Source organism: Scyliorhinus canicula, chromosome 15 (assembly GCF_902713615.1).
Source record: "Scyliorhinus canicula chromosome 15, sScyCan1.1, whole genome shotgun sequence".
NCBI lineage: Eukaryota > Metazoa > Chordata > Chondrichthyes > Carcharhiniformes > Scyliorhinidae > Scyliorhinus > Scyliorhinus canicula.
In genome coordinates this window covers 87548984-87573783 of record NC_052160.1, presented here as the reverse complement: position 1 = coordinate 87573783, position 24800 = coordinate 87548984, and the positions used below count along the sequence as shown (strand labels likewise).

General features: G+C 46.9%; 1 protein-coding gene across 3 annotated transcripts in view; it reads left to right on the top strand.

Annotated features, from left to right (window-relative positions):
- LOC119978769 (bile acid receptor-like) overlaps nt 1-24800 on the top strand; it is a 185180-nt gene that overhangs the window by 75615 nt on the left and 84765 nt on the right. Inside the window, exons 1-2 of one of the 3 annotated variants that reach the window (XM_038820629.1) lie at nt 15696-15775; nt 15895-16040. In XM_038820629.1, coding sequence (XP_038676557.1) covers nt 15944-16040 — 97 coding nt within the window. In that variant the 5' untranslated portion in view covers nt 15696-15775; nt 15895-15943. Of the gene's footprint in view, nt 1-15695; nt 15776-15894; nt 16041-24800 lie in introns of those variants that run through there. The other 2 variants (XM_038820628.1, XM_038820630.1) reach the window with 2 other exon arrangements.

Here is a 24800-nt window from a genome sequence, read left to right as displayed (position 1 = left end):
AAAGGGGCCAGGCCCCTTGACTGTCGCCCTCTCTGAAGCACCGTCCTCCTAATCCTTGCCAATTTACCTGCCCATACGAACAACAAAACCAGCCTTTCCCCCTCATGAAAAAAAACATTTTCGGCAATAAGATGGGTAGGCACTGGAATAAAAATAAAAACCGCGGGAAAATATTCATCTTAACTGTCTGCACCGAGCCTGCCAAGGATAGGGAAAGGCTGTTCCATCTCAATAAAACCGCCTTGATCCTACCTACCTGGCTCATAAAGTTCAATTTATGGAGCTAGCCAAATCCTGAGCTACGTGCACTCCTAAGTACCTAAAGTGGGTAGTTGCCACCTGAAATGGCAGGCCCCCCAAACCTACCCCCGCCCCAGGAGAAGATACCACATCATACTCACTCTTTTCCAAATGTAACTTATAGCCTGAAAAAGCCCCAAATCTCCTAAGAAGTCACATTATATCACCCACCGAAGAGCCTGGGTTGGAGATATACAACAACACATCATCAGCATACAGGGACACCCTATGCTCCAACCCCCCTCACTCTCCCCCTCCATTTATCAGAACACCTCAGCACTATAGCACAGGATTCTACTGCGAGCACAAACAATACCCCCCCACCCCGACTAAGGTCAGCGAATGCGGTTTGGGCTTCATAGAATCCCGAGAGTGCAGAAGGAGGAAATTTGGTACACCGAGTCTACACCAACCGTTGGAAAGTGCACCCTACCTTGACCCATGCACCCACCCTATCCCCGTAACCTCACCTAACCTTTTGCATACTAAGGGCAATTTAGCACAGCCAATTCACCTAACCTGCACATCTTTGGACTGTGGGAGGAAACTGGAGCACCTGGAGGAAACCCACACAGACACGGAGAGAAAGTGCAAACTCCACACACACAGTAACTCGAGGCCGGAATTGAACCCGGGTCTCTGGCTTTGTGAGGCAGTAGTGCTAACCACTGAGCCACTGGCCCGCCTTTGGATTCAGAACTGTATTGAAGTCCCCCCCACCGGTATTAACTGGTGCGAATCCAAATTCGGTATGGCCGTCAACATCTTCTTCATAAATCCTACTTCACTCGGCTTTTAGGGCATACACGTCAACTCGCATCACCAACCTCCCGATAAAATACCAGTCACTATAATGTATCTGCCCTCCCGGTCAGGATCCTGCCATCACCACACTTAGTCTCAAAAACTACTAAACTCAATGTGTATGCCCCAAATTGTGATGATGTGGGTTTTAAGAGGGGGTTGCTGGCAGCAATTATCGACTTGGCTACACACCAGTTGATCATGGGATGAGATTTTAGCTGTGTCCTAGATCCGAGGGTGGATAGGTCAAGCCCCAGGTCGATAGGTAGGGTACGAATGGCGAATGAGCTGGGGTGGCTTATGGTCGAGGATGGGTATGGTGGATCCATGGCATTTTCAGAACCCAGGAGGAAGGGAGTATTCCTTCTTTTCGCACATCTATGAGGTGCATTCGAGGATTGATTACTTTGTAGTGAGTCGGGAGATTTTGGTGGGGGTGGAGAGGGCAGAGTATGAGGGGATAGTTACCTCAGACCATGCACCCCACTGCTGGAGATTCTGTTTATAGCGGGACGAGAGCAGCAGCCAGCGTGGAGGTTTGACTCGGGGTTGTTGGCGGTGCGAGGTTTTTGTAATAAGGTGCGGGCGGCGATTATGGAGGATGTGGAGTTGAATCAGAATGGGAAGGTCTCGGTGGCCATTTTTTGGGAAGCTCTGAAGGCAGTGGTCCGGGGGAAATTTACTTTATTTAAGGCTCGTGCAGATAGGGAAAGGAGAAACATGACCGTTTTGTGAGTGAGATAGTGGAGGTGGACAGGGAAAATTTGAGGGTGCCCACAGTGGAGGGATTGGCGAGAAGGAAAAAGTTGCAGAGGCAGTTTGACAGGCTGACAATGGGGAGGGCAATTGCGTAGGGTAAGAGAGGTGTAATGTGAGTATGAAGAGAAGGTGAGCCACATGCTGGCGCACCAGCTGCGGCGGCAGGCTGCGTCCAGGGAAATATGGAAGATTCGAACTGGAACTGGGGATGTGGGTCAGAGCCAGAGAAGATAAACAAGGCGTTTAGGAAGTACTACGAGGGACTGTACGAGGCGGACCCGGGGGGAGAGGAGGGGGACGTGGGTGGTTTCTGGGCGAGCTGGAATTTCCACAGGTGGAGGAAGCAAAGAGGCAGGCATTGGAGGAGCCCCTGGGACTGAGGGAGGTGCTGGATAGTATCAGGGATATGAAGTCGGGGAAGGCCCCAGGGCTGAATGGGTACCTGATGGAATTTTATAAGGAATTTGCATTGGACCTGGCACCACATCTGTTGGGGGCGATTAATGAAGCACTGGAGAAGGGGAAGTTGTCAGAGATGATGACGCAGGCAGTAATCAGACTAATCCTGAAAAAGGGAAAGGACCCGGTGGAATGTGGGTTGTCTAGACCCATATCACTATTGAACACAGATGTGAAAGTATTGTTGGTGGGGAGGATTGTGTCCCAGGGGTGGTTGCAGAAAGAACAAACAAGCTTCATGAAGGGCAGGCAGCTCGAGAGTAATATAAAACGGCTGTTGAACATGGTAATTAATCCGTTGGGGGCTCTGGTACCAGAGATGGTGATATCCATGGACGCGGAGAAGGCATTTGATCGGGTGGCGTGGCGGTATTTATTCGAGGTTTTGGGAAGGTTTGGGTTCGGGCCGAGATTTGTGGCATGGATGAAGTTGTTGGATGTGGCACCAAGGGCGAGAGTGAGGACGAAAGATATGAGCTCACGAAGCTTTGACTGACACAGGGGTACGAGGCAGGGTTGCCCCTTGTCACCGCTGCTGTTTGCGCTGGCCAAAGAGCCATTGACGATGGCTCTCAGAGGGTCGGCAGAGTGGCGGGGGTTATGCGGGGATAGAGGGAGCATCGGGTGTCGCTCTCCGACCTCTTGTTGTATGTTTCGGATCCATTGGATAGTATGGGAAGGATTATGGGCCTGCTGGGGAGGTTTGGAGGGTTCTTTGGGTACAACTGAATGAAGGGAAAAGTGAGGTATTCCTGGTGAATGAGCTGGGACAGCGGGCTAATTACGGGGAATGCCATTTACGGTACCGAGGGATAGGTTAGGTATTTGGGGATTCAGGTAGTGGGGGAATGGACGGGGCTCCAAAAGTGGAACTTAACAAAGCTGGTGGAGGAGGCCAGGGAGGATCCTGAGAGGTGGGATACACTGCACTTAACTTTGCTGGGAAGGTCCAAGTGGCGAAAATGAATATTCTGCCGAGGTTCTTGTTTATATTTCAGGCTCTCCCGATCTATATACCAAAGGCCTTTATTCAGAAAGTGGGCATGATCATTTCGGACTTTGTATCGGCGGGGAAGGTGCCGAGGGTGGGGAGGACCCTGCTACAGAGGCAGAGGCAGCAGGGGGGTTTGACGTTGCCGAACTTGCTTCATTATTATTGGGCGGTGAATGTGGACAAGGTGCGGCGGTGGAGGGAAGGAGAAGTGATAGAGTGGGTTAGGATGGAGGAGGAATCTTGTAAGGGATCTAGATTGAGAGCTATGGTTATGGCAGCTTTGCCAATAGCTCCGAGTAGGTATTCAGGGAGCCCTGTGGTGCAGTCCACTGGGAAGATATGGAATCAGTTGAGGAGGCATTTTAGAATGGAAGGGATGTCGGTGTTAATGCCGCTGTGCGAGAATCATGGGTTTGAGCTGGGGGAGATGGATAGTGTATACAGGAGGTGGGGCGAAGTGGGGCTAGTTGAGGTGAGGGATCTGTATTTGCAGGAAGGGTTTGCCAGTATGGAGGAGGTAAAGGAGAAGGCAGAGCTGCCGAGGGAGAGTGAGTTCAGGTATCTGCGGGTTAGGGACTTTGCGTGAAAAGTCAGGAGGGCGTTCTCTAGGTTGCCGGGATACACCTTGCTGGAATGGCTGCTGCTTCCGAATGTGGAAGGGGAGGGAAGAATTGGGGGTATATTGGGGGAGCAGGGAGGTGAGTGGGTGGTGAGGTTCAAGGAGAAATGGGAAGCGGAGTTGGGAGGGGAGATCAATAGGGGAATATGGAGTGAGGCACTGCGTAGGATAAACAGGACGTCCTCTTGTGCAAGGAAGAGTCCGATACAGTTTAAGGTGGTGCACAGGGTGCATATGACTTAGGCGAGAATGAGTGGGTTCTTTCAGGGGGTAGCAGATGAGTGTGAGAGGTGTGGGCGGGAGCCAGCGAATTAAGCGCACATGTTTTGGGGTTGCAAAAAATCGGGAAGTATCTGGGCGGGAGTGTTTGCGGTCTTAGTCAGGATAGTGGAGGAGGAGGTGGATCCAGGCCCTTAGGTGGCGATATTTGGGGTTTCAGAGAAGCTGGAGCTCATGGAGAGGAGGAAGGTTGATGTTGTGGCCTTTGCCTCTCTGGTTGCACGGCGGTGAATTTTACTGAAGTGGCAGTCGGCATCGCCACTGGGGGTAGCGGCTTGGTTGGGTGACCTGTACAACTTCCTAGGGTTGGAGCAGGGTTTGAGAAAAGGTGGGAGATGTTAGTGACCGTGTTTGAGGGGCTGTTCGTCATGTGGGAAGGAGATGGAGGATGAAAAAGGGGAAAAATTTGTACAGACTGTATAGTTGATTGTTGGGAAGCATGTTTCCCAGGGTGTCTATTAGGTGTAATCTGTTTTTGATATATGTTGGTAATAAAATATATATTTTTAAAAAGCAGTAAACTGGCAATCCGAAACAGAACGAAAATAAAGATGGCTAGTGTGGGGAATATAAATTTCACATGAGGACGTATGCGTTCTCAAGTTTCACAATGAAAGGCCTGTTGTATACCTGACCCGAGAGTGTAGATAGTGGGTGAGAAACTAAATAGATTTGTTTGTACCAATTCCCAGAAATGCTATCTATCACTATAATGAGAAAAAAAAAATGTATCTTTAGAAAGCAACAGAGCAGTTTGAGCACACGGAACTGGAACAGTGGAAGTTTATCGCTCTGTGATTGTGCAGTATAAACAGAGCCACTGAAGTAAGAATGCAGAGCCCAGAGAGAACTCTCTTTATATCCTTGAGGAATTAATTAATCTTCTCAGTGCTTTTTCCCAAGTACCATGACTGGTGGGTGATTGGTCATTCCTGCACATACAAGTTGAAGTTATACATGTATAGGTGTCAGGGTGTGGACAAGAACAGCTGGTGCCTCATATGGTTCGGTAAATGTAATTGATGAACCATAGACCAAGGGGGGTGAACTTGGAAAGTGCAGGCTTAGCCAATTCAAGGGGAGCAGGGAGCAATTTTGTGCTGAAAAAAGTAATCCAGGGACATAGGGCACGATCTTCCCAAAAGAGAATAGAGTCCCCAAGCGAGCGCGTTTAGCCGCGTGTTTCCCAGCATTCATAGTGCCAAGAAACACATGGCCATTCAACACAACTCACTTTGAATAAGGGACCTAAACAGGAAACATGCCGAGGCTGCACATAGCCCCGTTTTTTTTACAATGGGGAGCTCTGCTCGCCGGATCTCCCTGTTGTCGGGAGAGATCAGGACATTTTTAAAATGTGTCCCAATCACCGAGACCCCAAAAATAATCCCTAACCTCTCCCCAGCCGAACGCAGTATGGGAAGGTCCCCCCATCCCCATCCAACACCCACAGCAGGCAACTCCAGTCCAATCACACAAAAAATGCCAGGTTGCCAATGCCAGGCTGGCACCCAGGATACCCAGGTGGAATCAGCTATGGCAAGGCACCACCCTGTCCAAGGACATGTAGCTGGGGGCTTCCAATCCCCTTGGAGACCCCCATGAGTGCTTTCCATCTGGTCCCTGTTTGTGGGGACCAGTACCAAACAACATTCGTCCAAGGTCTCCAAGACAAAGGTATTGATTCCCAGAGTCTCGGGTACCTTGGGAATCTGCACATTAGAGTGAGGCTTACTGCCTATCTTTAATATGCAGATTTACTAAAAGGTGATCCTGCCCATTGTGGACGGGATTCCCCGGGATTCAACGTAATCTCGCGAGGCATTGTGAGCCGGGTTGATCCCGGGAGTTGGGTCTCCCGCTTTCATTAGCCACATTACGTCGCAGCGAGATGCTTTTCTGGGGCAGCATGGCTGGAGGATCATGCCCATGATCAATATAAACTATACTGGAATTCTGCAGAATGCTGCTGTGTATCCCTTAAAATTTTAGGTTACCCTGTCACTGAAAATGTATCTCAGGGCCGGAATTCTCCGTTAGGGAGACTAAGGGTGCGATCTACCAGCCATGCCCGCATTCCGGTGAACAGGGGTGAAGCATGGCCGCTGGATGCCGGGAGATCCCTCTTCCAGGATCTACCCGGCTCGCCTTGTGAGATCAAATGGGATCTCGCGAGACTTCCCAAACTGAAGCCCGTCCATTGTGGGTGGGATCAGTATTTGCAAATCTGCATGTTAAAGCCCGGCTGCCCATAGGGCAGCACGGTAGCATGGTGGTTAGCATAAATGCTTCACAGCTCCAGGGTCCCAGGTTCGATTCCCGGCTGGGTCACTGTCTGTGCGGAGTCTCCACGTCCTCCCCGTGTGTGCGTGGGTTTCCTCCGGGTGCTCCGGTTTCCTCCCACAGTCCAAAGATGTGCGGGTTAGGTGGATTGGCCATGCTAAATTGCCCGTAGTGTCCTAAAAAAAGTAAGATTAAGGGGGGTTGTTTGGGTTACGGGTATAGGGTGGATACGTGGGTTTGAGTAGGGTGATCATGGCTCGGCACAACATCAAGGGCCGAAGGGCCTGTTCTGTGCTGTACTGTTCTATGTTCTATGTTTCTATGTTCTAAAGTGAGACAGCTACCGAGGCCCTGGGCTCTAACCCCATCACCTCAGAGACTTTAGATGGGTGACGTCCAGTGTTGATCCCCAGTACTTTAGGGGGGATCTCCCAGGGGATCAGAGGCCCCCAAGTGGTTGCCCTCTGGGCAGGGTGGTGCCCTAGCATTGCTGATGCCACATGGGCATCTTGGCACTGCCAAGCTGGCACTGCCAGCCTGGCATCTTGGCAGTGCAACGTGGGTGCCAAACTGTATTGCCAAGGTGTCCAGGTGGCATTGCCAATCTGGCAGGGGCACTATAAGGGAGCCAGGCTGGCAGTGCCAAGGTACCATGCTGGCATTTTTAATCATGCTGCGGCTTGGGCCCGGTAGTGCCCTGCTCATGAGGGGTAGGCTGTGGGAGGTCCCAAGGGCTCTTATAAGTACGCCAATCCCCAAACATTCCAGCCAAGAAGTTGGCTCCACGAAGACCTGCCCTGGGATTCATGGAGAGTGAACTGGACAGAATGCTGGACACTATGGAGGAAAGGTGGGGACACCATCTTTCCCAGGGTGGGCCACAAACTAAAGCTGGGAGAAGATGGCAGAGGCGGTCAGTGCTGCCAGGCTGGATGTCGTCAACAGCGCCTGGGAGGAGGTGGCAGAGGCAGTCAGTTCTGCCAGCCTGACCAGGAGGACTGAAATCCAGTGCAGAAAAATGATGGCTGAGGGAACTGTGGTGATATGCATCACTGTAAATACACAAGGGGTTAATGTAAACACACTACAACTAAGTAAAGACTGGAGGGAGCACAAGAGACATCATGACATGCAGACATACATCTAATGAACACATAGAATAGGACATGACCAATGGCCAGTCAAGACACCCAGAGGTGACACTACCACAAGGGGGCAACCCATCTAAAAGGACAGGGGACACATGCCCTTTCTCTTTCCACAGGCGACACTCAGAGAGAAGCACAGGGGCAGATCAGAAGCATCATATCCACCGCAGGGCTTAGAGCAGACTGGTTAGTTAGACTGAGTTACTATAGCAAGATTAACAGAGAGTCGAACAGAGAGGAGAATTGTTAACTGTTCAATAAATGTGTTAAACCTATCTCCAAGTTTGAACCTTCCTTTGTCAGAGCATATATCAAGGAAGCAGCTTATGCTACATGAAGAAGCATAACACAGCATGGTACCAGCAGTGCCCTGTTGAATCTATTTAGTTCAACTCAAGATCCGTGACTACCAACAACAGCACCCAGGCAAGATGTTCGAGATTCCAGTTCCTCAGCAGCCCAGGTACCACGGCAATCTCAGTGCCCACTGGCATGCATTCAAGCAGAGATTTGAGATTTACATGGTAGCATCCAACCTAGATGGCATGGCAATGCTGAGATGGTAAAGCTTCTACCCACCATTCCGGGTGAAAGTGCAGCAAAAATCTTCAAGACCTTCAAGTACTCCAAAGGGCAAGACAAGAGAGACTGCCAGGCAGCCCTGGACAAGTTTGAAAAATACGACGAAGAAAACACAAAAGTTATCGGTAAAAGAGGCGCCAATACTCACGACGAGGCGAAGGTAGGCCTGCAACAGCAGCAAACGGCAATTTTGAATGGCGGCCATCTTGCGAAAGGAGCCACACATGCGCAGTTCCCCAAAGCTCGCAAATCAGCAGAACGGTGTTCTGCGCATGCGCAGTTGCGAAAAAGGCACAAAAGTAAAGGAAAAGCGATCTGCGCATGGGCAATCCATTTTTACGCTCTACATCACAAGCGTCATAACATCAGAGGCCCCAGACCATGCCCACTTAAAGGGGAGATGCCCGAAAATAAGAAAAAAAAAATTTAAAGCCGTAAAACACAATTCTTTCACCTGGAACAACAGCACAATGCCTGAACTTCGACCAGTAGCTGAAAGTAACCTCTGCAGAACCCTGCAACAAGCAGTTAGCAATGTCCAAAGAAATAATTTGGTCCTTGAAGACTACGACTCAGGCATTGACTTCTTCTTTGGACGTGGCGAACTCAGTACCAAATCCGAACAGCAACGAGATGTGTTGTACAGTGAAGAATCCGACACAGACATGGACAAGTGCTTCGGATTTCAGGATCCTCAGCCCAGCACAGATGACATCCTAACCCAGAAGTACAGGATTCTGCTGTGGCCTGACACCAAGAGACAGAGAGAGGTACACTCCCACAGAGAGCGGCCTGACACCAAGAGACAGAGAGAGGTACACTCCCACAGAGAGCGGCCTGACACCAAGAGACAGAGAGAGGTACACTCCCACAGAGAGCGGCCTGACGCCAAGAGACAGAGAGAGGTACACTCCCACAGAGAGCGGCCTGACACCAAGAGACAGAGAGAGGTACACTCCCACAGAGAGCGGCCTGACGCCACACTAGTGGTCCATGCACCAGGAACAGTGCTCCATGCACCACGAAGTGTCCCCGACTCCACAGAGAGTGGTCCACGCCCCACATAGTGTCCCCGACTCTGCACAGAAAGCGATGACAGACTCCACAGCGCGACTGCTGCACGTCTCCACACAGAGAACACAGAAAGACTTCACAGCGAGACCACTGCACGACTCCGTTGAGAGCGCACAGATCAACTCCACAGCGAGACCACTGCATGACTCCACACAGGGAACGATGCCAGGCTTCACAGAGAGAGCGGTCCAAGCCTCCACAGCAAGCTAATTGACAGACTCCACAATGGAAGCAACCCAGAGCGCAGTTCTTGCATGAACAAGACCATGAAGGTCTAGCAACCTTATCTGAGCAACCAGCAGCAGACGATGCAAGTCTGCCGCGTTCAAGTGCACAGCAAGTCGACTATGACAGTCTACCACGCTCACGTGACTAACAAAATGATTATGACAGTCTACCCAAAATATTTGAGCCATCAGAAGAAGACTCTGACATTCTACCCAGCTCATTTAACCGACAAGAAGACACTGAAGGTCTACCCACTGTATGTGCGACAAGTGACAAAGACTTCACAATTCCCATACAAGATGTGCGACATCTCAGCGTGACTGACAGACCTCAGCTAGTATGTACAGAGGCACTCGACAATCAAAGTGAGGCTACTAGTGACTCCAGTGACATCACGTTAATTCAAACCTCATCCACTCAAGCCTCTCCACAAGAAAATGCATTGCTGAACGTTTTGACTCCAGACGGGGAGCATCAAGACACCTCAGATGATTCAAATGACACCTCAAATGATTCAAGTGAACCTGAAATTACTCCGGACGGGGAGTGTCAAGAAACCAAAGCTGATTCAGGTGAACCAGACAGGAGCATCGACAAGCCATAGATGATTACAGTGAACTGGACATGACTCCAGACGGGGAGCACTGAGGAATCAGAGACGGCACACTCAATGCAATAGCAGATGCCAAAAAAGACACTGACACAAGTAACTTTGTGTAGGACTCGAATTCTCCACTCGGTGTGGTCATTGAGCGCAACAAACACAACAACAAAACCTAGGAATACAACAACAAAGACAACAACAAGAAGCATACCAAAGGCACCAACGTCACCACAAGCACGACAAAAACAACAACACTGGAACAACAACTGGTACAACATGGTACAACTGTGCAAATGCAGGACAATGTAACATCAAAGCTCCTAACGCTGGCAAGAGTACAGCCATACCATGGCATGACAGCACATCTCACCGATTCAAGTTTGCTCCACTAAAAACAAACAAACCAGTGTTCAAGGTAGATGAGTTTGCTCCACTACGAACAAGCAAACAGCTTACAACACAGATGACATACTGCATGGCTACCATAAGCATAGAAAAAAAGTCCAAATCAGACAATGACGTGATTTGACCATTTGCACACCTCCTGATGACTTCTTGGTTCCTCAAGCGCAGGAACACTGACGGCGTTCACAAAGCAATGATAACATCAACATCGCCACTTCATCAACAAAAGAAGAAAGCCATTCGACCGTATTAATTCATAAATTTTGGACTCATAAATAATATTTGGTTTGTATAAACATCAATATCATCATGATTTGTACATGTCATCACTTATCTACCTATTTTGTTCAATTTTCTTTAACACTGTACAGAAAATATGTAACACAAAAAGGGGGGATGTGGTGATATGCATCACTGTAAATACACAAGGGGTTAATGTAAATACACTACAACTAAGGAAACGCTAGAGGGAGCACCAGAGACATCATGACATGCAGACATACAGCTAATGAACATATGGAATAGGACATGATCAATGGGCAGTCAAGACACCCAGAGGTGACACTATCACAAGGGGGCAACCCATATAAAAGAGCTGGGCACACATGCTTTTTCTCTTTCCACAGGCGACACTCAGGGAAAAGCAGAGGGGCAGATCAGAAGCATCACACCCATCGCATGGCTTAGAGCAGGCTGGTTAGTTAGACTGAGTTACTATAGCAAGATTAACAGGATAGTCGAACTCAAGTAGGAGAATTGTTAACTGTTCAATAAATATGTTAAACCTATCTCCAAGTCTGAACCTTCCTTTGTCAGAGCATACATCAAGGAAGCAACTTATGCTACATGAAGAAGCATAAAACAACAGGGACGGGATGGGGGGAGGGGGTGATTGGGTCTTATTTATTTATTTGTTATGAGGTTTCCCGTTTGTTCTCATTTCTGGTTTTGGCTGTGTTCAATGTATATACAAAATGCCTAAATAAAAATATTTAACAAAAAAAGAAAAATGATGACTGACCTCGTGGCAGCTCGAGTGAGTCTCCACCTGTGCCCCTGGCATCACTCCTGTCTGTCAATCCTTACATCACTCCCCACGAGGCCAACCAAACCCCATCTGCCTGCATCTTCCTCTACATTCCACCCTTCACCAAATCCCAACACCTGTCCTCTTTGGCCAGGTGCCTTGCACAAACATGCCAACAGCTATAGACCAGCCCCCGCCCCCCACCCTCCCCCTCAAACACGCCTTCATGCATCTCATTTCTGTGTCCCTTAGGAGAAGGTGGCCCATAACAGGCAGGAGCGTCAGAAAACTGTAGACGACATCCCTGACCTCTGTGTGCAAACCCTGCTTGACCCTGGAAAAACCCAAAGATTCATGTGGGCAGAGTGCTGACCCACTTGCATGTCCTGACTCACTTTCCAAATAGCGCTGCCAACAGGACTGCAAAGCGCATGCTATTCAGTCCCAGCAGCAATACGTAGTCTTCCAAAGGAGAGTTCTGGCCCTGAGATACACTTTAATGACAGGGTACTCTAAAACTTAATCAGTAACCTAGGCAGGGGTACACAGCAGCAGGATCCAGAGTTCAGGGCGACCGTCACCTTGACGGCTACCGGAAGTGGATGTCCTTCTCCAAACCCCGTGCACCACCACCTGGCACAAGTGACACACGGTCTCTCTGGTGAGCTGAAGTCTTTGGCGGCACAAGCGGTTCGGCAGCTCTTCAAAGGACAGGTGCCAATGGTATACATGTGCCCTCATGCAGCACCTTCTTCACATCTCCTCCTTGGCCTGTTGAACAGCTGACACTTGAGCCTCATCAGCTGATCCCTGCTCTTCTGGGGCAGGCTCCTCTTGCAGGGTTCTCCTTGAGCTGGCCCTATGTCTCCAGCCTCCCTTCGTCCACAACAGCAGCTGCGGCCCAGTGCATAGCAGGCATAGCTGACAGTACTCTGGACGGCATGGTGGCGCTCATAACTGGGTTTGATCCCAGCTCTGGGACATTGTCCATGTGGAATCGTAGAATCATAGAATTTACAGTGCAGAAGGAGGCCATTCAGCCCATCGAGTCTGCACCGGCCCTTGGAAAGAACACCCTACCTAAGCCCATATCTCCGCCCTATCCCTACACCTCCACCCTATCCCTGTAACCCCAACAACCTTTTACAGACACGAATAGCCAATTCACCTAACCTACACATCTTTGGATTGTGGGAGGAAACCGGAGCACCCGGAGGAAACCTACGCAAACACAGGGAGAACGTACAGACTCCGCACAGACAGTGACCCAAGCCGTGAATCGAACCTGGGATCCCAGAGCTGTGAAACCTCACATCCTTTGTTCTCTCTGGGGACTGCCATGAGCACTCTTTCCCCTTGGTTTCTGTGGCCATTAGCACCCGGGTTCCCTGGGTTTCTGTGGCTATGACTCATCTTTCATTCTCACTCCACAGTATCAATATTTCCCACTTTCTCTGCCAGCTTTGGCAAAGAGTCAACGGACCGAAACGTTAGCTCTTTTCTCTCCCTTCAGATGCTGCCAGACATGCTGAGATTTTCCAGCATTTTCTTTTTGGTTTCAGATTCCAGCATCCACAGTAATTTGCTTTTATCTAACGCTTGCTCAGTATAGGGATGGCGGGCAGGGACAGGTCTGTACTGGCAGTGTGATGTACAGCACATCAAGAGCAGCACTGCGACAGAAAGGTTTTGTTGCACTCAATGCAATGTCTCTTGTAAACTTGAATATGAAAGAGATATAGAGGAAGAAGAAAGAGAGATAGAGGAAAAAGAATGAGAAAAAGAGAGAGAAAGGAAAAAGAAAGAGAGTTTGAACTTTATAAAATGGCCATGAAACATGACAGTCAGTTAAAATTGGCAGATTTAAAGGGAAATATACAGTTTTAGGACAGTGATGAGGGTAGTGAGAAAGAGCGTCAAAGTCGATGGCTTGGTGGGGATATATTTAAATATGTCCAAGTATTGCGAAGGTTTGACGAGAAGGAGGTAGAAGCCTATTTCATTTCATTTGAGAAGGTGGCTAACCAAATGAAATGGCCACAGGACATGTGGGTATTACTGATTCAAACAAAGTTGGTTGATAGGGCCAGTGAAGTGTTTGCATCACTACCAGAGGAGGTATCTGGGACATATGAGGAGGTGAAAAAATCCATCTTAGGTGCATATGAACTAGTGCCTGGAACTTACAGACAAAGGTTTCAAAATTTAAGGAAAGAATTTTGTCAAACATAGATGGAGTTTGAAAGGATCAGAGTAATTTTGATAGGTAGATAAGGGCTTTGAAAATAGACCATACGCATGATGCTCTCAGAGAAATTATACTTTTGGAGGAGTTTAAAAATACAATTCCTGATGTAGTGAGAACTCATGCGGAAGAGCAGAGGGTTAAAACTGCGAGATTAGCAGCAGTAATGGCAGATGATTATGAATTAGTTCATAACTTGGTTTCCAATATCAGTTTCAGCCTGTGAGGGATAGAAACTGGGGACATGAGAAATACTCATGGGGTAGAGGCAAAGGTGATCTGATGGGAGATAATAAGGAGAGTGTACCTCAGATTAAAAAAGAAATCCAGGAGGGTGGAAAAGAAATGAAAAGTTTCAAATCTTTTCACTGTAAAAACTAGGCCATGTATAGTCAGTGTTGGTGGTTGAAGAAAAGCATTGGGAAGGCTGATGTGGTAAAACAGCATAAGACAATGGGGTTTGTTAAAGTGGGAAAGGAAAGCCAAGTGAAGTGAAGGAGGTGTAAAAGATTGTACAGCCTGATCAAGAGGTGATTGATAAGAAGGTGCCAGATGTCTTTAAAGAATTTACTTGTGTGGGTAAAGTTTACTCAGATCCCTCAAGACAAAGGGAAATAATGCGATTTCTTGGCATGAGTGGATTTGATGGAACATTTGTGCAAAGGTTTTGTTGCGTGATTGCTCCACTGATGGACTTGCTGCAGAAACGTCGAAAATATCAGTGGAGAGCGGACTTTCAACAGGCATTTTATGGCCTGAAAGCTGTGAAAACCAATGCTCCTATGTTGGAGAATTACAAGGGACTCAGCGATCAGATTAAACTGAAGTATCTGACTTTAAAGAGAAATGCTGAGACATAGAGAAATGGATGGATCATGCAGAGACCTTCTTGTTCAAAGAGACTGTCAATCGAGACAGATTTCTGTTGGAAGAAGAAGAACGGGACAAAAATGGACTATATTATTATACCTGTTTGCGTGTGTTGTTTTTTGAAACAAAAAAGTATATTTACTGTGTGCATTTCTTAAAGGATAGTGAAAAGGTGAAAAATGAAACCATCTTGAAGTTGATGGGTTTTTTTTTCTTGGGGGAATGTGTCATGTGGGAGTACCTTTAAGAAATGGGTGTTTATTAGTGATGTCAGAGTGTGGGTGGAGCTGGGCTGTCTGTCAGCTTTTTTCTTGTTTTGGGCTGTTTGCTGCAGGGTATGTTTTAGTTTTGTTTTCAGTGTTGGAGCTGAAGCCAGACCAAGCAGGTGTACTGTTGTTCTCTCTGCCATCAAAAGACTTGAATTTGAATCAATGGTTGCTAAGATGTTCACTGTATCTTTTAAAAAGGTTATCTTGAGTTCATAGAATAAACATTATTTTGCTTAAAAAAATACTTTTCGATTTCTGCCGTATCACACCTGTAGAGTGGGCCGTGTGCTCCCCATACTACAATCTAGTAAAAGTCGTGGGTCAGGTGAACTTCATGATACACTTTGGGGTTCTCTAAACCCTAGCCCATAACAGTATACATGAAATTTGTTCTAATGAAATTTATGCCTTATTATAAGTCACCTTTTAATTTGTAGATTCTAGAGAATAAGAGGATATTATAGATTTTTCAAAGGTAGGCATTATTCCCAATTACAATTCTGTTCCCGCACCTCGTGGTGTACTCAGGCAGACACTTGTCTGTTTCCATAGTTAGTAATTCCTGGAACAGCTCGCTAACCTGTCACCGGGGCTTATAGATTGAGGAGCGCCACTCCTCATTAAGCGTGTCTGACCAGGAGTCTCTTCCATTTTTACCACCAGCCACTGGCGTGTTTGGAAGGATTTGCAGATTGACACTCAACCTGTTTGGCCACCTTCTGAAAGCACCTTCCTTGGCCATCAAGTCCTGGGGTGGGATTTGGATCGGGAGCTTCTGGCTCAGAGGAAGGGACATTACCTACTGCGCCACAAGACCTCCTGATAGGTATCATGCAATGTACATACTTGAACTGTTTTAGATAATAGTAGTCTCATTTTTATTGTTGTAACATTTCAATCTAGAATAATTTAAATTTGTTATGACTGGCTTTCCTCTTTTTACAGGGTCTATCAAGGAATTAAAAGAACATCCTGAACAATAAACAGTACATGAATGAAACATTGGACAAGGTCAGAGGCCAACATGGCTGCTCACAGTCACTTAGGTCTCTCAGATGGATACTGCCTTGCAGAGCCACCCCAGCTTTATGGTATGTATAGATCTTTCACAGTCTTGCTGTAGTTGGAAGGTAAAAATGTCAAATAGGTCCAGTCAGGGATGTATAAATCTCTGTTTTAATGCAATTTTAATGAACATTTTGGGCAAAGCTCTAGTGTGAAAATTCGCTGGGTGCTGTGCAGACACTAGGCCAGGAGTTTCCAGCGCTGCTGTGGCAGGACCTGCCATAAGGGATGCAGCAGGCCAGCCAAACATCCACTGAGTTTTGGTGGGACCTGAAGATCCCAGCGATGGGAGGGCTGGAAAATCCAGCACTAAATTCCTAAAAGAGTTGATAGAAAGTTTGGTGCCTGCCAAAGAAAGGAAGCTGATTAGTAGTAATTCGTTGGGATATTTTGAAACATGGAAAGCAAGAGACTGGATGCTGAACAATTGTTTTGGCATTGGATGTAAAATGGTGGGTTCTATAAATCCTTAAAAAGAATGAGCGGAATACTGAAGTATCAAAAGAATTGGAGATACTGTGAGGAGGTATATTGTCCAAGTTAGAATCCAAAATGGCATTGGAAATTGCAAAGACTTTCTAAAAATGGAATGTGCAACTTTGACAGGTTTATAGAAAGTAACCAAGGGTCAGTTGAGGTCTTAGAGGTTTACAGCATGAAAATAGGCCCTTCGGCCCGACTTGAAAACGCCATCCAGTTTTTAACCATTAAGCTACTCCCAATTGCCTGTATTTGGCCCATATCCTGCTACACCCACATTTCCCATATAACTGTCTAAATGTTTTATAGACTATCTGAATTGGCAGATAAATTGGAGTTGGGTTTACCTGCAGGGGTAAGGAAAGGTGATATTATGGAAAACATAGCAGATCATTTAAAATTGCAAGGGTTATCATATAGACCAAGTATTTTGCAAAGTGAGGAAACTGAATGAGCTAAAATTCAATTACAAATAAAACAATTAGAAATGCAGGGAAAAGAGAGAGCTTTGCAAAAGGAAACTTTAATCAGACAATTTTAAAATGGAAGTGCAAAGATTAGCAAGGGGAGAAAGAGAAAAGTAGAAAGAGAGAGTTTCAGCTTAAAATGTTGGCAGTTAAAACAGAACAGGTTGAGGAAGGAAGTAGTTCTAGACATGAACCTCGCGGGGAAATGTTTAAAATTATACAAGGACTTACAAAATTTGACCAAAAGGATGTGGAATCATTTTTTATTTATTTTGAAAAGGTAGCTAACAAATGAATTGGCCAAAAGAAATTTCGACGTTACTTTTAGAAAGTAAACTGATCGGTAGACCTAGTGAAGTGTATGCATCAATGTTGGAAGAGGCATCTGGAGATTATGATGTCGTCAAGAAAATTATCCTTAAACTCACTCTTAGTTGTGCCTCACTCTGGCTGTCTTCTTTGGCTCACTGGGAGAACTCACCCAGGGTCTCAGATGCTCTCTGGTTCTCTCCCTGCAGAAGAAAGAGAGAGAACAAAACAGCAGAGAAAAAACACCTTCTCCCACTCTGCACCAAATTACCTCACTGCACCAAATTACCAAGTTGCAATTCCCACTCTGGATGTGCCTCACTCCGGCTGTGTCTCCTTGACTTGCGCACGTTTACTGGGTGCGCTTTCTGTCTGTCCTTTATACAGATCTCAGCTAGTCGATGACTCAAACTCCCTAAACTTCAAAGAGAAGAATACAATGTGCACCTTTTAATAAGGAGTGTACCTCAGATTAAAAAAGAAATCCAGGAGGGTGGAAAAGAAATGAAAAGTTTCAAATCTTTTCACTGTAAAAACTAGGCCATGTAAAGTCACAGTGTTGGTGGTTGAAGAAAAGCATTGGAAAGGCTGATGTGGTAAAACAGCATAAGACAGTGAAGTTTGTTAAAGTGGGAAAGGAAAGCCAAGTGAAGTGAAGGAGGTGTAAAAGATTGTATAGCCTGATCAAGAGATGATTGATAAGAAGGTGCCAGTTGCCTTTAAAGAATTTACTTGTGTGGGTAAAGTTTACTCATGTGTATCAGGAGGAGTAGGTAAAGAAGTCACAATTTTAAGAGATATGGGAGCTGTTCAATCTTTAATGGTAAGAGATGAGGAGTTATGTAGTTTGGGAAGAATATTGCCAGAAAAGGTGGTAAATGTGGAATTCAGGGTGAGAGGAGTAGTGTTCCATTATATAAGGTAAGGTTGGAAAGTCCAGTGAAGAGTGGTGAAGTGGTAGCAGGAGTAATAGAGAAAGTATCTTGTCCAGGAATACAGTTTATCTTGGGTAATGATATAGCTGGATCGCAGGTGGGAGTGATGCCTACCGTGGTTGATAAGCCAGTGGAAAATCAGACAACTGAAGTGTTGAAGGACGAATATCCTGGGATTTTTCCGGATTGTGTAGTAACAAGGTCGCAATGTCACAGGTTAAGACAAGAGGAGAAATCAAAGAGTGAAGGTGAAGTTGAAGTGCCATTATCAGAAACTATTTTTGATCAGATGGTTGAAAAAGAACAAGGTCGTCAATAAAATGATCCTTAATGCGTTTGAGTTGGTTCCTGAGGAGTACAGGCAGAAATATTGAAACACATGGGCACAATTCAGCAACTCGTGCCTGGCGCTGGGCAAGGTCCATATCTGAATATTTAAATGAGCCTAATGTCTCATTATGTCTAACAAAATAAGTAAACAAACTAAAATTTTGAGAGATACAGGAACAGATCAGACATTGATGGTGACCAATTATACAATTTGCATTCCAGGAGGTTTATGAAGGAAAAAGTATTTAGAAGGGATATTTATGGAACGGATAAACCTACCTTTGTGTAAAGTCAATTAAAGAAGTACTTTTCTAAATGAAATTGTTACAGTGGAAATTATTCCTAAATTACCTATTGGAGGAATAGATTTCATCCTAAATAATGATTTGGCTTGTCACATGATGACATGAAGTAACATGATGACACCTGTATTGCAACAGAAAGTTAATCAGGAGGATCTGAAAAAACTTTTGAAAACAACTATGGAGAAAAATGAGGTATTTATTGCAGATAACAAGCAACTGAACGAAACCTGATTAACTCAGAAAATCAACTCGCCCATATAAAAGAGGAGCTTGAAAATGAAAAAAAAGAGACTTGATGAGAACAACTGGAAATCAATCAGGAAAAGTGAAACATTTGACTGCAGATTTGAACTGTCTAAATGATAATCTTGGCAAAAATTGATGTTCAGTTAAAATTTGGTGAACTTCGAGCATTAGATGTATTTACAAAGTATTGTGGAAAATTCCTTGAACAAGAAAAGGAGATTCTGCCAAATCAGAATGCAGAATTAAAAAGCAAAACTAATTAACTGTTAGAACTGTATCATGAAATTTGTGAACTCAAAGTAAAATGGAGGAAATTGAGAATCAGTCCAAAGATGTGCGGGTTAGGTGGATTGGCCATGCTAAATTGCCCGTAGTGTAAGGTTAATAGGGGGATTGTTGGGTTACGGGTATACGGGTTACGTGGGTTTAAGTAGGGTGATCATTGCTCGGCACAACATCGAGGGCCGAAGGGCCTGTTCTGTGCTGTACTGTTCTATGTTCTATGTTCTAGGTGGATGGCATGGAATGTCAAATTCAAAAGTTGTTCCTGGGAATAAAAACTCACTGTGAAATACTGATACAGTTGATCAAACCGATCCAAGTAATATTAGAGATTCTGATGATGCTGCTAAAGTCAAGGGGTGGGATTATCCGGTCCACCAGCCACATGTTCCTCGATGGTGTGCCCTTACCGGCAGAGGAATTCTCCGTTTCCGTCTACTGCCAATGGGATTTCCCACTGCGGCCAATCGACACCACCAGGAAACCCACTGGAGTGGGTTCACTTCTGGCGCAACAGAGAATTCCGCCAGTGGAGAATCCGGCCCATGGTCTTTGTTTTGTGTAAATCAGGGGCTGGATTCTCTGCCAGCATGATGCTCTGTTTTTCTGGCAGTCCAGGGATTTCCCGACGGCGTGGGGCTGCCCCACAATGGGAAACCCGATTGGCTAGGTGGCATAACGGAGAATCCCGCTGGCGGGGTTTAACAGAAATGTGGCATGGCGGGGCAGAGAATCCAGCCCCAGGACTTCTGACTTGAGTAGAGCATCTTTGGCTTGTACAAATGCTCTTTCACATTAACCATCTCATTTCCACTTTTTATTTTGATGCAGTCGATTGTGCAAGATTTGTGAATAGTCATCAGGGGCGAAAATTATAAAACATACAAACAAATACCTCTAATAATAGACCAACCATACACAAATAACCCCCACCCAACAGCTAACTGTGACCAATTCTCTGAAATACAACATGAACAGCCACTATCTCCGAATTACCCTTCAATCAACCTCCTCACAGTGTATTTGATCTTCTCGATGTGCAAAAACACCATCAAATCCCCTGGCTATGCCAAAGCACTCAGCGATGTTGCCAACCTCCAGCCCAAGAGAATCCACCTCCGTGCCACCAACGAGGCGAAGATGAAGGCACCTGACCCCACACCCATCTGGAAATCGGAAACCCCAAAAATAGCTGCAAGGAGTCAGGGTTCTAGCTCAATGTTTATGATTGCTAACATGGTATCAAAATAGCACTTCCAGAAATGCACCAGCTAAGAACAGGACCAGAACATGTGTGTGTGATGTGCTTCCACCTATCCTCCTGCCCCTTAAAAAAATGGCTCATACTTGCCTTAGTGATGTGCAGTCGAAACACTACCTTTAAATGAATAAAGCTCAGTCTCGCACGCTACGATGTATCATTCACCTTCTGCAGCGCTTCACTCCACATCCCCTCCTCCAGTATTGGCTCCAATTCCTCCACCCATTTCTGCTCCAATCAAGAAGATGGCTGTACCACCGGTAAAACCAAAATAAACGTCTTAACGGAACTCCGCACCTGGAGGTTCCTAAACATGCCTGAGTCTAACGGCGCAAATTTCTCCTTCAGGTCCTCCTAGCTGGCAAGCCTCCCCTCTTAAAATAAATCCCCCACTTTCTCCAGCCCCCTCAGCCTCCATGTACAAAATGTGGCATCCAACCTTGCCGGCTCAAAAAAATAGTTAGCACAAATGGGAGCCAGCCTTGAAGCTGCCACCACCTTAAAATGCTGGTAGAGGTACCTCCATATTTTCAGCATGGCCTGCACCACTGGATTTGTTGAGTACTTTGCCGGCACCAACATAAGTGGCGCTCTTACCAATTCCCCCAAACTTGTCCCCCCTACATGACACTGACTCCAACTGAACCCAGAGAATCCCTGGGTCCCCACACCACCCCAGCACCTTCTCCACGTTAACCGGCCAATAATAATATAGCAAATTTGGCAATGCTAAGCCACCTGCCTGGCTCTACCTCTGACACATCCTTCTTCGAATCCTCGGGGCCTTACCCGCCCAAATAAAACTGGAAATAAGTCACTCAAATTTTTGGAAAAACGACTTGGGAAGCAACACCAGCAGATACTGAAATAACAATAGAAATCTCAGCAAAATTGTTCATCTTAACCGATTGGACCCGGCCTTCCAACAGTAACGGGAGAATATTCCACCTCTGCAAGTCGACCTTAACTCTACCCATCAGGCTTGTAAAGTTAAACTTCCGAAGCTGCACCCAATCCCTCGCCACATGAATCCACGAGATTGAAATCTAGTTCCCGCCAACCAAAACGGCACCCCCTCCCCCACGCAAATCCCCCCCCCCCCCCCGGCAAATCTGCCTCCCCGCCCTGTTGCACCAACCTCAAAATATTCACTCTTCTCTATGTTCAACTTGTAACTGGAGAAGGCCCAAAGCAATGCAAAATACCCAAAATGTTCCCCATGCATGACCCAAGGTCCCTAATATGCAGCAGCAAATCGTCAATGTATAACGGTATATAATGTATATTGAAACCCTATGTTTCACCCCACCTCTAACGATCCCACACTACGCATTTGAGGCTCTCAATGCAACGGCCAACAACTCGATTGCCGATGCAAACAAAAGGAGTGACATTGGGCACCCCTGCCTTGTACCCGAATACAACCAGTACAAACAGTAGCAAACAGAACAACCGCATCCGTGACACAAACCCAGGACAAACCCAAACTTCTCCAACATCACAAAAAGGTACCCCCACTCCACCCGGTCAAATGCCTTCTTCTCATCCGATGATGCAATGATCTCCTGTACCGGCCCGGCCGCAGGGGTAAGAACCACATTCAGCAACTAGCGCATATTCAACGACAGCCTCCGCCATCTCACAAACCCTGTCTGACTCTCCGCTGCTACCTCCGGGAGCTTAATGCCAATACCTTGGCCAATAACTTGGCATCCATGTTTAACAGGGAGATCAGATGATACGACCCACGCTCTGTTGGGTCCTTGACCCTTTTCAGGAGCAGTGAGATGGACGTCTGCCCCAGTGTCCCTGGAAGGATGCCTGGTGCAAAGGAGCTCTTGAACATGCCCAACAACAATGGATCCAACTGATCCAAAAACTTCTTATAGATATCCACCAGGAACCCATCCGGCCCCGGTGCCTTCTTTGCCTGCTTCTGCTTCAACGCTGCCTGAAACTCCTCCAGGTACAATGGCACCTCCAGCTCCTCTCATAGTTCCTCCTCCAACTTGGGAAACTCTAGACCCTGGGACGGTTCAGGAGGTTACTGCATCATCAGACGCAGGGAAGCATTTGACTAGCTGGAGTGGGTGTACCTTTTTGTGGTGTTGAAAAGTTTGGGTTTGGTCCTGTGTTTGTATCGTGGGTGCAGTTGCTGTATGGCAATCTGTTCTCTAGTGTTTGTACTGAGACCATGAGCTCGGGGTCTTTCGGTTGTATCGGGCGATGTCCGATGTCTCCCGTTGTTTGCATCGACAACTCCAGAACCTCCAGACGCCAGAGTTATGAAACTCTGCCATCCATTGTTTGTCCTCCAGCAAATCAAACTGTTACTTTCCACATATTCCCTTATGACCCTCAAAATCCTCATGCAAAACCACAAGTCCGATAGCAACCCTATCTCTAACAATTACCCCCTACAGCACTCCCAACTGACCTCCATCAACAAGTCCACCCAATGTGGGGCACGGTCTGAAATATCCACCACCGAATACTCAGCCTTCCTCACCCCAGCAAGAAGAGTCCGTCTCATAATAAAATAATCCTCGAATACATCTTGTGTACTGAAAAAAACCCAAGAACTCCTTCCTGCCAGGGTGCGCAAACTGCCACGGATCCATTCGTCACATGCCTCCATAAACGCAGGCATTACCTTCACCATCCCAGCCAGAACCAATGACTTTGGCTTGGAGCAATCGATCTTCGGGTCCAACATACGGTTCATATCACCCCTCAAAATCAATTGGTGGATGTCCAAATCCAACATCGTAGCCAACGACCATTTCATGAACGATACATTGTCCAAATTCTGGGATTACTAGAACCAACTGCTTCCCCTCTAATGCCCCGACCACCATCACATATCATCCACCGGATCTGCTGTGACCCTCACTGGCCAGAACTGAACCCTTATTAATTAGAATCAGGAGCCACCTGATTCATTCGGGCTACTATCAAAGCCCGAATGAAACACCTGGCTCACCCAGGCTTTCCAGAACCTAGTCTGATCCCGTTCCTGCATGTGTGTCTCTTGTAAAAACACCACATCAGCTCCCAAGCTCTTTAAATGAACAAAAACGTTTGCCCTTTTTACAGGTCCCCCCAGGCCACACACATTCCAGGTGGATCTCACCCTCGAATCAGCCATTACCCCCATGATGCATCACACCTTTACCACCATTTCCAAGGTCCCAGATCCCACCTACGATGGCCGCCTGCCCCACCCAACAGTTGAGACAACGTAAAACCCCTGATCACTGCTAGTTCCCTGCCGCACCCACCCCCCACACCTTCCCTCCTCCTTCCCAAGCTGCAGACTGCCTGCCACGTCAGCTATCCCCTTCCCTCCCCAGACAACCTTTTAGACTCATCAATCCTCGCCAAACTAGCCCAACAAGTCTCAGCTCTCCCCACACCACTCTCAATAGCTAGCCTACCTCTTCGTGCTAGCAAGGTGTCTCCCCTGCACCCCCCAAGGTGCCGCCCAAAAAACAAGCAGCACAAAGGCCTACAACCCACTCCCCCAGGCCCATACTCCCTACTCCTGTGTCCCAATCCCAGCATACCCAGCATGTTTCTCCTTCCGTCCAATCACCATATCAATCCCCTGACAGTGCCATTCCCCATTCCCCAAGTCTCCCGGAAAGAAATCCCCCCACTATCCTCTAAGAAAAAAGTAGAGCAGAAACCTAACACACTATATTGCAATATTTACAGTCACCCCACCCCAACTTACACAACCAGGAAAAACATACCACCAACCCTCTTTAAACCGGTCCCGGTCCTTTGTCCTTGATGAAGGTCTCAGCCTCTCCTGGTCTGTCAAAATAATGATCCGTTGAGTCCAACGTGACTTTCAGCCTCGCTGGATACACCACTCCGAACTTCACACCCTTTTGTACAGCGTCGCCTTCACCTTACTAAAGGCCGCCGGCAGCTTCGCCACTTTGGCACTTCGGTACCAATGTCCTGGTAGATGCGCACTGAGTGCCCATTCCAAGAAATGTTACGACTCTTCTTGGTCCACTGCAGGACCCGCTCCTTCCTCTGGTAACTGCAAAATCAGACGATCACTGCCCGTGCTGGCTCGTTCAGCTGTGACGTTTGCCGCAAGGCTCATTGTACCCTGTCTAATTCCAGAGCGCCGAACACTTCATCTCCTCAAACCCAC